Here is a 13,754-nt window from a genome sequence, read left to right on the forward strand (position 1 = left end):
CATCAATTTATTTCTCACTCCCTCACCCCCCATCCCCTGCCCCCTCATACATCACAGCATCATCCATACACAACCCTTCTCCATTCACCCCTATCTTCTGTCCTCTCCCATCCTTCCTCAGCAGATGTTCCTCTCTTTTGTAATGCCCCTTTTACCCCATCCTACCCCATCCATCCGTCTCATCCTAGGATGCCCCCCATATTCACTCCTTCCATTTCTGCCCTCCTCACCTCTTTTACTAATCTTTCTTCACTCGTTCTTTCCATGTGTCCAAACCATCCTAATACTCTTTCATCAACCCTATCTCCCAACTCCCTTTCCACCCCTGTTCTCCTCACCACTTCATTTCTTACTCTAGCCTAGTAACCCCTATCATACTTCTGAGACACCTCATCTCAAACACATTCAAACTCCCATTTTCCTCTCTTATGTTCCATGTTTCTGCCCCATACAGTGTAGTCGGCACAATCACTCCTTCATATAACCTCCTCTTAGCATCCATTCCCAAATGTCTATTTCTCATTACACTTTTAAATCCACCAAGGCATTTACTCGCTTCTCTTAATCTACATTCTACCTCCACCGGCACTCCTCCCTTTCCTGCCACATTGGCACTCAAGTATCTAAAACTATCCATTTCCTCCAGTGTCTCTCCCTTAATGCTCACTTCCAGCCTGCTGTCACTCTCTCCCCTTGTACATCTCATCACCTGTTGCCCACATTTATCTTCAGCTTCCTTCTTTCGCACACCTTCTCAAACTCTGTCACAAACTTCCTCAATCCTTCCTCTGATCCTGCTAGAAGCGCAGTGTTGCAGCAAACAACAATTGGCTTATTTCCCACTTTTCTCCATTTTCTTTAACCATCTTCAACTCCTGACCCACCACCCTTGCATTCACCTCTCGTATCACCCAATCCATGTATAGATTGAACAGCCAGGGTGACATAACATATCCCTGATGAAGTCCCACCTTTACCTCAAACTATTCACTCTCCATTTCTAATCCTAACACAAGCTCTTCTTCTCTCATAAAAACTCTTGACTGCTCTTAACAGCTTTCCTCCTATCCCATATATCTGCAATACCTCCCACAATGCCCTCCTGTCTACCCTGTCATAAGCCTTTTCCAAATCCATAAAAGCCCAAAAAACAGCCTTACCTTTTCCTATAGCTTTGTCACATATCAGTCTTACCATAAAAACCTGATCTACACAACCCCTACCTGTCCTAAAACCACACTCTTCCTCACGAATTACTCCCTTTGTTCCTCTCCTAGTCCTCTCAATCAAGACCCTCCCATTAGTCTTCCCAAGTACACTCAACAAGCTAATCCATGTGAACCTACTACACTCATACTGTCCTCCCTTCCCTTGTAATGTGGAACTATACAGGCACTCCTCCAGTCCTCTAGCTATCCACCCTCTCTTAAACATTAAATAACCTCACCAGCCAGTCCACCATAACTGTACCTCCTTTTTTCAGACATTCTGCATGGCATCCATGCAACCCAGGTGCCTTACCTGCTCTCATCATCTTAACAGCTGCTTTCACTTAATTTTTCACTAATTCTTCTCTATTTTCCTCACTCATCATGGTCATTTTCTTAGTACTTCCTACTGCAACTATATTCCTTCACGTTTAGAAATTCCCTGAAATACTCTGCCCACCTTCCTCTCACTGCCTTCTCTTCCATTAACATCTCTCCATCTGCACCTTGTGCCTTTTCTTCTCTAATTGATTCTCCTCCTCTTCCTCTTTTAATTTCTTTCCAAAACATATTTTTATTATTTTCCAAATTTTCTGTCATACTCTTACCCCATTTCATATTTGCTCTCCTCTTTGCCTCTTTGCCTCCTTTATCCTAGGATGAGGTGGATGGATGGGGTGAAGGGGGCTTTGGGGAAGAGGGGAATGTCTGTTGAGGAAGGACGGGAGAGGACAGAAGACAGGGGTGAATGGAGAATGGTTGTATATGGATGATGTTGTGATAGCATGAGGTGGAATGGGCAGGTGGATGGGGGGGGTGAGGTAGTATGTGTGAGCAAAATTTGACGCAGCCTGAAGGTATTTCTCCCCGTCCTCTCATTTAATGCAATGGGGGGACGGAGAGGGGGGGTCGCCGATTTAATGAAGCGGCCTTGCTGAGGATGTGCTGTGTCTTGCGACACTGCTTCTGACCCAGGGCAGTGGACAAGGTGCAGGGATGACCTGTCATTCAGGAGGTCCTAAGATAAGAGGGAGGGTGGAGGGGTGTGGAGTGTGTTCGGGGATGGAGTGGGTGGGAGTGATTTTGTGCCTTTTTCTTTTTGGCTACCCCCCTTGTAAGGGGGAAAAAGCCTTGGTATATGTATGTGTATGTATGTATCTTATGCTTAGCTTCCCTTCTCTTTACTTTGTACCTTTCATATGATTCCCTTGTCCTAATTTGTAGCCAATCTATGAAAGCCTGCTTCTTCTCTTCTACACCCTTCTCTGCTTCCTCATCCCACCATTCACTACCCTTCCTTCTATTTCCTCCCACCCCTCTTGTTCCAAATACCATCTTTGCACACCTTATGACTCCCTCCTTGAACCATTCCCATTCCTCCACTCCTAGTTCTACTCTATCCTTCACTCCCTCTCACTCCTCTCTCAGCTTCTTTTACTCCTCCTTTTCATTCTCATTTAAGCAGTTCACTGTAAGTACCTCCCTACATTCTGCCCTTTTCCTCTTTCTCCACCTATTCTCCACTCAATTTACCTTGCAGAAAATTATCTGATATTTCCCCACTCTCTCCCCTTAGAATATGTACATCCTTAATTCCTCTTACTCTACTCCTGGTCATTATAGTCCATTAACGCTGTATCTGCTACTCTTCCATCCACCACCCTCTCCCATGTCTACTTGTGCTTGAATCTCTTCCAAAAAACTGTATTTGCTGTCATCAACTCACAAGACTTATCTCCACCATCAATTCTCTACCACAATTTTTACCTGGAACTTCATACTTTCCAATCACTCTGTCTATTGGTTCATTTCCTACCCTAGTATTAAGGTCTTCCAATACAATTACATTGACATTTCTCCCTAATCCCTCTGTGCACTTATGTTAATCTACCAAAAATGCTTCCCCTTCCTCCATGCTCTTCTCAATACCAGGCCCATATGCACTTACAAAAACCCACATCTCCCCATTTTCACCTTCATCCACATCAACCTTGAAGAAACCTCCTTCCACTCCACTACATGCTTACCTATCTCCTCACTTACTAGTATAGCCACCCCTTCTCTCTCTCATCCCCTCTTCACTCCTGAGAACCTCCCAACTACACTCCCAAACTCACACTCAGCCCTCCCTCTCAATTTAGTTTCATTCAAAGCCAACACATCCATCTTTCTTCTCACAAGCATACTGCCTATCTCTTCCCATTTACTCTCATCTGTACCACATCCACACACAGTAAGAGACCCAAACTTTAGGGTACTAGTTGGAAAACTCCTAGATCCTCTTATGCCTTCAATTATATATATATATATATAATATATGTATATATATATATGAATGTTCTCTGTGGGGCTATAGGTAGCAGGATTCCTAGTCCTAACTTTTTTTTTTTTTTTTTTTTTTTTTTTTTTTGTCACCTTTTATGACTCAAGTGGGAAGAGTTGGTGGCAGCATTCTTTTCCCCCACCACAGGGTAGGCGAAAAAAGGAAATTGATATTCAGAGAAATGGTACAGGACAGGACAGTAATAAGGGGTTGGGGGACAACATTACAGAGTGACAGTCGTAATATAATAAAAGTGTCATCATTTCTCTATCAACAGAGTTCTCCTCTATCACAGACAAAATGATATGTTGCTCAGTTTCTCTCTCTCCCTCTCCTTCTCCTTCCTCTTCTCTCAGTCTATCTCTATCTCTTATCTCTCAAGCCATGTATTATATATTCCCATCATGAGAAAGTTATTTCATTAGCAACTTTTTGCAGATGTGCAGAGAAGGGCTACTTATGTCTTTTGTGTCGTCCTCAAGATGCTCTACCTCCACACCTGCTCCCCATTACTCCCCCTTTGAAGCAGCCTCCAAGACCTGCTCCAAGTCCTATACGATCAGAGTCACCCACAGATCTTATGCCAAAGGTAAGTATTGGTTGTTGTAAGTATTGATTTTCTAATATGGAAGTCAAATGGTTGGTAGAGTAAGAACAGATATTCTTCTTTACCACAACTTAGGTTGACATAGGAAATATGAACTTTCTTAGTCCAAAGGCAAAAATGTTCATTGACCTAATGTTTACACTAGTGGTGTAATCAGAAGCGTGCTGGTTTCACATTTGCTGAGTTGAAAGTTGGAATCACACACCTCTCTCTTATTCCCAGCAATGACTGTTACACCCACCCCAACAGTCCAAGTTTGTTGGGCAAAGGTGATGGCTTTGGCCACAGGTACACCTGGTGGATGTTTCTCACCTTCCACCTTCTAATTGACAGAATTAAAATTCGTAGGTCCTGGATTCATTGAGACCTTTTTAGTCCACGTTCCATCATCTGATAGACATAACAAATTAGTCAACCACAGAGGATAACCCATTTTTGTCTGTGCTTGTCAGGGAGACCAGTCTGTAATTTGATGGATTTTCCTTGTTTCCTCCCTTATAAATCAGTACAATTTTTGCATTCTTCCAGTCCTGTGGCACTTTTCCTTCTTTAAGTGAGAATTTAATTATATTGTATATTTTATCTGTTAATTCCTCCATGCATTCTTTCAGTATCCAATTTGCAATTCCATCTGGACCATGTGATTTTCTGAAATCAAGGGTTTTTATTTGGTCGTTGATTTCCTTCTGTGTTACAATTATTTCTTTCATTGAAGGGGATATCTCTCTATTTCCTCACAGTTGGGTGAGTTTTCTATTGTGAATACTGATTTGAAGTGGTTCATAATTTCAGCCATTTCCAGTTCTTCTGTATATTCATATTTACCTTGGCGCAGCTTTTCTATTCTCTTGTTTGTTCTTCAGTTTGCCATTTATATACCTGTAAAATAGTTTGGGTTCTTCCTTGCCTTTTTTTTTTTTTTTTTTCCCTCTCCCATAGTTTCTCTTTTCATCTCTGTGTATTTTTACTAGAGGTGTATTGGATATCCGCATCCATATCCATGGAACATCCACATATTAATTCACATCCGCATCCGTAGTTGTGATAAACTGAACATCCGCCTCCACATCCACATTTGTGGTGAAATATACATCCGCATCCGCACTTGGATCGTAAGAGGCAAGAAGAAAGGGACGGGGAGAGGGACTAGGCATCCTTCTCCCTGTAGCCCAAGGGGCAGATTCCTAAAAAGAAAAGGAAAGGCATAAGGGGTGCTGGAGGGCCTCGGGCCAGCACCCTAAGGTTTGGGTCTTTTAATGTGCGTGGATGTGGTACAGATGAGAGTAAAAGGGAAGAGATAGGTAGTATGTTTGTGAGAAGAAAGTTGGATGTGTTGGCTTTGAGTGAAACTAAGTTGAAAGGGAATGGTGAGTAAGTTTGGGAGTGTAAGTGGGAGGTTATCAGGAGTGAAGAGAGGGCAAGGGAGGGAAGGGGTGGCTATTCTAGTAAGTGAGGAGATAGGTAAAGGGGTAGTGGAGTGGAAGGAGGTGTCCTCAAGGATAATGTGGATGAAGGTGAAACTGGGAAAGGAGATGTGGGTCTTTGTAAGTGCATATGGGCCTGGCAGTGAGAAGAGCATGGAAGAAAGGGAGGCCTTTTGGATAGATTTAAACGAGTGCATAGAGGGTTTAGGAAGAAATGTCAATGTAATAGTACTGGGAGACCTTAATGCTAGGGTGGGAAATGGTCCAATCGATGGAGTGGTTGGGAAGTGTGGAGTTCCAGGAAAGAATCGTAGTGGAGAGTTGATGGTGGAAATGTGTCTAGAAAGAGAGTTGATGATAGCAAATACAGTGTTTCGGAAGAAAGTCAAGCATAAGTACACATGGGAGAGGGTGGTGGAGGGAAGGGTGGTAGATAGAGCGCTAATGGATTATGTAGTGGTAAATAGGATTATGATAGGAAGAGTTAAGGATGTACATGTGCTAAGGGGAGAGGGTGGGGGAATATCAGATCATTTTTTGGTGGAAGGTAAGCTGAGAGTGGAGGATAGATGGAGAAGGAGGAAAGGGACAAAAGGTAGGGAGGTTCTTAGAGTGAACTCCTTGAATGAAAAGGAAAAGGAGAAGGAGTACGAAAAGAAGCTGAAGGAGGAGTGGGAGGGAGTAAAGGATAGAGCAGAGATGGGTGTGGAGGAGGAATGGGGATGGTTCAAGGAGGGAGTCTTAAAGTGTGCAAGAATGGTGTGTGGAACAAGAAGGACAGGGGGAAATAGAAGAAAGGGTAGTGAATGGTGGGATGAGGAAACAAAGAAGGTTGTAGAAGAGAAGAAGCGAGCATTCACAGATTGGTTACAAAAGAGGACAGGGGAGTCATATGAGACGTACAAAGAAAAGAAAAGAGAAGTAAAGCAAAAGGTAAAGGAGGCAAAGAGGAGAGCAGATGTGAAATGGGGTAGGAGTATGACAGAAAATTTTGAAAGTAATAAAAAGATGTTTTGGAAAGAAATTAAGAGAGGAAGAGGAGGCGAATCAAGTAGGGAAGAAAAGGTAAAAGGTACAGATGGAGAGATGATAATGGAAGAGATGGCAGTGAGGGGAAGATGGGCAGAATATTTTAGGGAGTTGCTGAATGTGAAGGAGGATAGGGAAGGAAAAATAGCTGCAGTGGGAAATGCGAAGAAAATGAGAGTGATGAGTGAGGAGAATGGAGGAAAAATAGGGAAGGATGAGGTGAAGGCAGTTGTAAAGATGATGAAAGCAGGTAAGGCACCTGGTCTGGATGGATGCCATGCAGAATGTCTGAAAAAGGGAGGTTCAGTGATGGTGGACTGGTTGGTGAGGTTATTTAACCACTTCAGTACGGGACTTAAATCTCGCGGGCAGCAGCCAATGCCAGCCGTATGACGTGTCGTAATAATATTCGCATCATAAAATATAGTCACCGCTTATATCGATCGTTCTCTCTTTCACCCGCGAATTTTGAAAACCACAGAGAATGGGATTCAGGGCGCATTTGGGAGAATGTAAAAACACAGGGGCGACTACAATAAATATAATCAAGACGCCGATATGGCAGCGTCGCGAATCCACTTGCTCCTCATGACGCCTACGTGTGCGGCACCGTATGGAAGGGGCTAATGTTTGCTGGAGAGAGGGTAGAGTACCGGAGGACTGGAGTAGTGCCTGTATAGTTCCTCTTTACAAGGGAAAAGGGGACAAGTGTGAATGTAGTAATTTCAGAGGGATTAGCCTGTTGAGTGTAGTAGGGAAGGCTTATGGGAGGATCTTAATTGAGAGGATTAGGAGAGGAACAGAAGGAGTAATTGGTGAGGAACAGTGTGGATTTAGGACGGGTAGAGGTTGTGTAGATCAGATCTTTGTGGTAAGACAGATATGTGAGAAAGCTATAGGAAAGGGGAAGGATGTTTTTTGGGCTTTTATGGATCTGGAAAAGGCTTATGATAGGGTAGACAGAAAGGCACTGTGGGAGGTTATGCAGATTTATGGGATAGGAGGAAAGCTTTTGGGAGCTGTCAAGAGTTTTTATGAGAGTAGTAGAGCATGTGTTAGGATTAGAAATGGAGAGAGTGAGTGGTTTGAAGTAAAGGTGGGACTTCGTCAAGGATGCGTTATGTCGCCCTGGCTGTTCAACTTTGGGGAAGAGGGGAATGTCTGTTGAGGAAGGAAGGGAGAGGACGGAAGACAGAGGTGAGTGGAGAATGGTTGTATATGGATGATGTTGTGACTGCATGAGGAGGAATGGGCAGGGGGTGGGGTGGTATGTGTGAGTAAATTTTGACGCAGCCCGAAGGGATTTCTCCCCGTCCTCTCCTTATATGCAAAGGGGGACGGAGAGGGGGGGTCGCCGATTAAGTGAGGCGGCCTTGCTGTGGATGTGCTGTGTCTTGCGACACTGCTTCTGACCCAGGGCGGTGGGCAGGGTGCAGGGATGGCCCGTCGTCCGGGAGGTGCTCAGATGAGAGGAAGGGTGGGAGGGGTGTGGAGTGTGTTTAGGGATGGAATGGGTGGTAGTGTTTTTATGCCTTACCCTTTTTGGCTACCTCCCTTGGAAGGGGGAAAAAGCCTTGGTATATGTATGTATGTATGTCCTTTTTGGCTACCTCCCTTGTAAGGGGGAAAAAGCCTTGGTATATGTATGTATGTATTATAAATTTCTTTTAGTATACTCCATTTGTCTTCCATCTCAGTTTCTTCATTTAGGAATTTTTCCTAGTTCATGTTGCGACATAGTTTTTTTAGTTTTTCAAAATTTGTTTTGTACATTAGTCTTCCTATTCTATGTTTATAATTTCTGCTTTGATCAGTTTGCTCTTTCAACTCAAATTCTATTAGTACATGGTCGCTCTTTCCTATCGGAGTTTTGAAATAAATTTTATCGTCAATTTCAGGCTCTGTCGTAAGTATTAAATCCAGCCTTGATGGTTCTTCACTACCTTTGTATCTGGTATTTTCCTTTATCCACTGAGTCATTGTGTATTCGATGGTCATGTCAAGCAGGACATTGCCCCAGAGTTCATCTCTGCCCTTCACTGTCATTTCCTCCCAACATATTTCTTTTGAATTTATGCAATCCAAGAGGATTGGTCCCAGTCTTCTTTTCTTTTGCATAAGGCAACAGAGATGGGGTGGTCACAGATTAAGTGAAGTTGCCCTGCTGGGGATGTACTGAGTCTTGCTAAATTGCCACAGACCCAGGGCAATGGCTGGGATATAGGGATGACCCATCATCCATGAGGAACTAAGATGAGAGGGAGGAGGAGATGCTGGAGGGGAGTGGAATGGGTGGGAGTTGGTATGTACCTTTGACTTGGCTACCTCCCTTATACGGATGAAAAAGTTCTTGGTATATAGATATGTTATTATACTCTGACAATTTGGGCTTTCCAAGAGCAACAACCATTTTCATGGAGTTAATGTGGTATTCCCATTCTATTCGATAATTTGTATTATATTGTTTTCTGTGTATTAGTCATATATCTCAGGAATTTGTTGTTTCAGGTTACATCAAAGGCACAGTTTTGGGTTGATGGAATATGTTTGTCTGAATGGGGAATGGTACAAATAAAGAATTTAACCCTGGAGCCACAGAAGAAAGGAAGGTTAGTTTTTTCAGTGTTTTGACTATGTATTTAGTCTAGTTTTTATTATTGTATTTTACTGATGACCTTGCTGTGGATGTGCTGTGTCTTGCAACACTGCTTCTGACCCAGAGCAGTGGACAAGGTGCAGGGATGACCCATCATCCAGGAGGTGCTAAGACTTATAGGGAGGGTGGAGGGGTGTGGAGTGTATTCAGGGATGGAATGGGTGGAAATGATTTCATGCCTTTTCCTTTTTGGCTACCTCCCTTGTAAGGGGGGAAAAGCCTTGGTATATGTATGTATGTACTGATGACCATGATGAGTGAGGATAATGGAGGAGAAATAAGGAAGGATGAAGTGAAGGCAGTTGTTAAGATGATGAAAGCAAGTAAGGCATGGATGGATGCCATGCTGAATGTCTAAAAAAAAAAAAAAAAGGAGGTACAGTGATGGTGGACTGGCTGGTGAGGTTATTTAATGTTTGCTGGAGAGAGGGTAGAGTGCCGGAGGAGTGCCTGTATAGTTCCACTTTACAAGGGAAAAGGGGACAAGTGTGAGTGTAGTAGTTTCAGAGGGATTAGCTTGTTAAGTGTAGTTGGGAAGGCTTATGGGAGGATCTTGATTGAGAGGATTAGGAGAGGAACAGAGGGAGTAATTGGTGAGGAACAGTGTGGATTTAGGATGGGTAGAGGTTGCATAGATCAGATTTTTGTGGTAAGACAGATATGTGAGAAAGCTATAGGAAAGGGGAAGGATGTTTTTTGGGCTTTTATGGATTTGGAAAAGGCTTATGATAGGGTAGACAGGAAGGCACTGTGGGAGGTTTTGTGGATATATGGGATAGGAGGATAGCTAGGAGCTGTCAAGATTTTTTACGAGAGTAGTAGAGCATGTGTCAGGATTAGAAATGGAGAGAGTGAGTGGTTCGAGGTAAAGGTGGGACTTCGTCAAGGATGCTTTATGTCTTTCTGGCTGTTCAACTTGTACATGGATGGGGTGGTGCGAGAGGTAAATGCAAAGGTAGTGGGTCAGGGATTGAAAATGGTTAAAGAAAATGGAGAAAAGTGGAAAGTGAGCTAGCTGTTGTTTGCGGGAGACACTGCGCTTGTGGCAGGATCAGAGGAGGGATTGAGGAAGTTGGTGACAGAGTTTGAGAGATTGTGTGAAAGAAGAAATCTGAAGATGGATGTGGGTAAAAGTAAGGTGATGAGATGTACAAGGGGTGAAAGTGGCAGCAGACTGGAAGTGAGCATTAAGGGAGAGCGACTTGAGGAAGTGGATAGTTTTAGATACTTGGGTGCAAATGTGGCAGGAAAAGGTGGAGTGGAGGTGGAGGTAGAATGTAGATTGAGAGAAGCGAGTAAATGCCTTGGTGGATTAAAAAGTGTAATGAGGAATAGACATTTGGGAATGGATGCTAAGAGGAGACTGTATGAAGGAGTGATTGTGCCAACAGCACTGTACAGGGCAGAAACATGGAACATAAGAGAAGAAGAGAGAAGGAGTTTGAATGTGTTTGAGATGAGGTGTCTGAGAAGTATGATGGGGTTACTAGGCTGTATGAAGGAGTGATTGTGCCAACAGCACTGTATGGGGCAGAAACGTGGAACATAAGAGAAGAAGAGAGAAGGAGTTTGAATGTGTTTGAGATGAGGTGTCTGAGAAGTATGGTGGGGGTTACTAGGCTGGATAGAGTGAGAAATGAGGAGGTGAGAAGGAGAACAGGGGTGAAAAAGGATTTGGGAGATAGGGTTGATGAAAGAATATTAGGATGGTTTGGACACATGGAAAGAATGAGTGAAGAAAGACTAGTAAAAGAGGTATGGAAGGCAGATGTGGAGGGAGTGAACATGAGGGGACGTCCTAGGATGAGGTGGATAGATGGGGTGAAGGGGGCTTTGGGGAAGAGGGGAATGTCTGTTGAGGACGGAAGACAGAGGTGAGTGGAGAATGGTTGTGTATGGATGATGTTGTGATTGCATGAGGAGGGGGTAGTATGTGTGAGTAAATTTTGACGCAGCCCGAAGGGATTTCTCCCCGTCCTCTCCTTATATGCAAGGGGGGACAGAGAGGGGGGGTCGCCGATTAAATGAAGCGGCCTTGCTGTGGATGTGCTGTGTCTTGCGACACTGCTTCTGACCCAGGGCGGTGGGCAGGGTGCAGGGATGACCCGTCATCCAGGAGGTGCTCAGATGAGAGGGAGGGTGGGAGGGGTGTGGAGTGTATTTAGGGATGAAATGGGTGGGAGTGTTTTTATGCCTTTCCCATTTTGGCTACCTCCCTTGGAAGGGGGAAAAAGCCTTGCTATATGTATGTATGTACTAGGCTAGATAGAGTGAGAAATGAGGAGGTGAGGAGGAGAACAGGGGTGGAAAGGGAGTTGGGAGATAGGGTTGATGAAAGAGTATCAGGATAGTCTGGACACATGGAAAGAATGAATGAAGAAAGACTAGTAAAAGAGTTATGGAAGGCAGATGTGGAGGGAGTGAACATGAAGGGATGTCTTAGGACGAGATGGATGGGTAGGGTGAAGGGGGCTTTGGGGAAGAGGGGAATGTCTGTTGAGGAAGGATGGGAGAGGACAAAAGACAGAGGTGAATGGAGAATGGTTGTATATGAATTATGTTGTGATGCATAAAGTGGAATGGGGGGTGAGGTAGTATGTGTGAGCAAAATTTGACGCAGCCCGAAAGGATTTCTCCCCCGTCTTCTTCTTCTCTGCATGGGGGGACGGAGAGGGGGGGGTCGCCAATTTAATGAAGCAGCCTTGCTGTGTATGTGCTGTGCCTTGCGACACTGCTTCTGACCCAGGGCAGTGGACAAGTTGCAGGGATGACCCATCATCCAGGAGGTGCTAAGGTAAGAAGGAGGGTGGAGGGGAGTGGAGTGTAGGGATGGAATGGGTGGGAATGATTTTATGTCTTTTTCTTTTTGGCTACCTCCCTTGTAAGGGAGGTAAAGCCTTGGTTTATGTATGTATTTTATTGATAGTATTATAATTTTATTGTAGGGACCACATCTCTCTGGCTAGAGAGGTCTGGAGCATTGGATTGATTCAGTTGTCAGCTCAGTAATACTTTTTCGTTTTTTAATAATAATAATAAATTAAGAATTCTTAATTTCTTATGAACTGATAAATTATTTCATTGGTAATGTATATTCCCTGCATCTGGACAGTAACTTCTTTTTAGTGCTAATATGAAAAATATTTACTTCACAGAAATTACAATAATACAAATACACTACCTAGTCGGGCACCCAGAGGGCAACGAACAAATCGGGGACCATCCATTGAAAGCAGTGGTAGCCGTGATATGGATGATGACGATGATGATGATGATGAAAAGATGGAACTGGATGAGCCAAAGCATTGGGTGTATGGTATGAAGGAAGGAACAGTACTGCAAGCCAAGGTATGTTTACTGGATCCACAAGGTGGAAGTTTTGTCCAAGGTTGAATATGAGTTGTATTACCCATATGGAACTGTAGTTTATAACTGTATTTTTGGCTGATATGACAGATTTGACATTGGGCTTGACCTTTAGTCTGTTGCTACAGTTCATTCCTGAAGGAGACCTACAGCCTCAACATTATCAGGCAGAATCCACATTTTAGCCTAACCTATACTTTTGGAGTATCATTTGACAGTGAAGTAGTGGATGTAGACAGTGGTGAGATTAAAAGAATTTAAATACAGGTTCTCTCAAAAAACCAGTAGCATGCAGGTATCACTTAGGCTTTATCATAGCCTGTACAAGCCAATTTTTAATAACTGGGGCATTATTGGTGTGATTGACCAAAAAATAAATAAATAGAATAAAATTAACCTCATCTCTCCCTTTCCTGAAATTTGGGTTATAGGTAGTTTAAAGGAGTGTCGCATTGCTTTATAGAGTATGTGAAATTTAATTTTCAAATAAGTATTTAATGAACTTGGCATAATTACTCCCTACATAAGTGTATAATTCCTCAGGGTATTGTGTTCCTCCTATGTATATATATAAGGCATAGTGAAGCTCTAACTACTTAAATGGAAAATCCTTCCACATCATTCAGCTGGTATGAAATGAAAGCGTAGAGTCTGGGAAACAAAAGTTATTGAATACATTTGATCAAACTAGTACCGTATTTTCCTGCTTAAAATGCGCATCGGGTTATAATGCGCACCCATGCACTTCGTTATCTCGGTACACAGATAGCGTGCACCGACGTATAACGCGCATGCCCGATCGCATTCGTCTATAACGCAGTTTTACCTCGGTATTTATATCATGTGAACGAAGTTACATGGAGAAGTATTTTTCATTGGCTAGAGCCACCGCTGAGAAATCTGTTGATTTGTCACTAAATTAAGTGTCGGTTTAGGCATCAATCAGGACACAACTAAGAAAAAGTCGGAACTACATGTACCGGTATATGACTCATGTTGTGCGTTGGTCCCTTATTACTTTGTAGCTTAAATAGTTTGTAGGAAATATGATCTAAAAAAAAGTTTATTGAAAGTAAAATATACAGAAAAATTTCGAGATTTTTACAGAAAATTTTCATTTTATATCTTGAGGAAATAATTC

The 13,754-nt window shown here is 43.1% G+C and overlaps 1 protein-coding gene across 11 annotated transcripts in view; it reads left to right on the plus strand.

Moving 5' to 3' along the window:
- The window catches only part of LOC143026595 (uncharacterized), a 321,375-nt gene that overhangs the window by 176,949 nt on the left and 130,672 nt on the right, over positions 1–13,754 (plus strand). For 10 of the 11 annotated variants that reach the window (XM_076187254.1, XM_076187255.1, XM_076187256.1 and 7 more), the window contains 4 exons: positions 3,970–4,120; positions 9,100–9,200; positions 12,193–12,252; positions 12,403–12,595. In XM_076187254.1, coding sequence (XP_076043369.1) covers positions 3,970–4,120; positions 9,100–9,200; positions 12,193–12,252; positions 12,403–12,595 — 505 coding nt within the window. The remainder of the gene's footprint in view (positions 1–3,969; positions 4,121–9,099; positions 9,201–12,192; positions 12,253–12,402; positions 12,596–13,754) is intronic. The other variant, XM_076187258.1, reaches the window with a different exon arrangement.

The sequence above is a fragment of the Oratosquilla oratoria genome, chromosome 6 (genome assembly GCF_046742065.1).
Source record: "Oratosquilla oratoria isolate Oo_2021 chromosome 6, ASM4674206v1, whole genome shotgun sequence".
Taxonomy (NCBI): Eukaryota; Metazoa; Arthropoda; class Malacostraca; order Stomatopoda; family Squillidae; genus Oratosquilla; species Oratosquilla oratoria.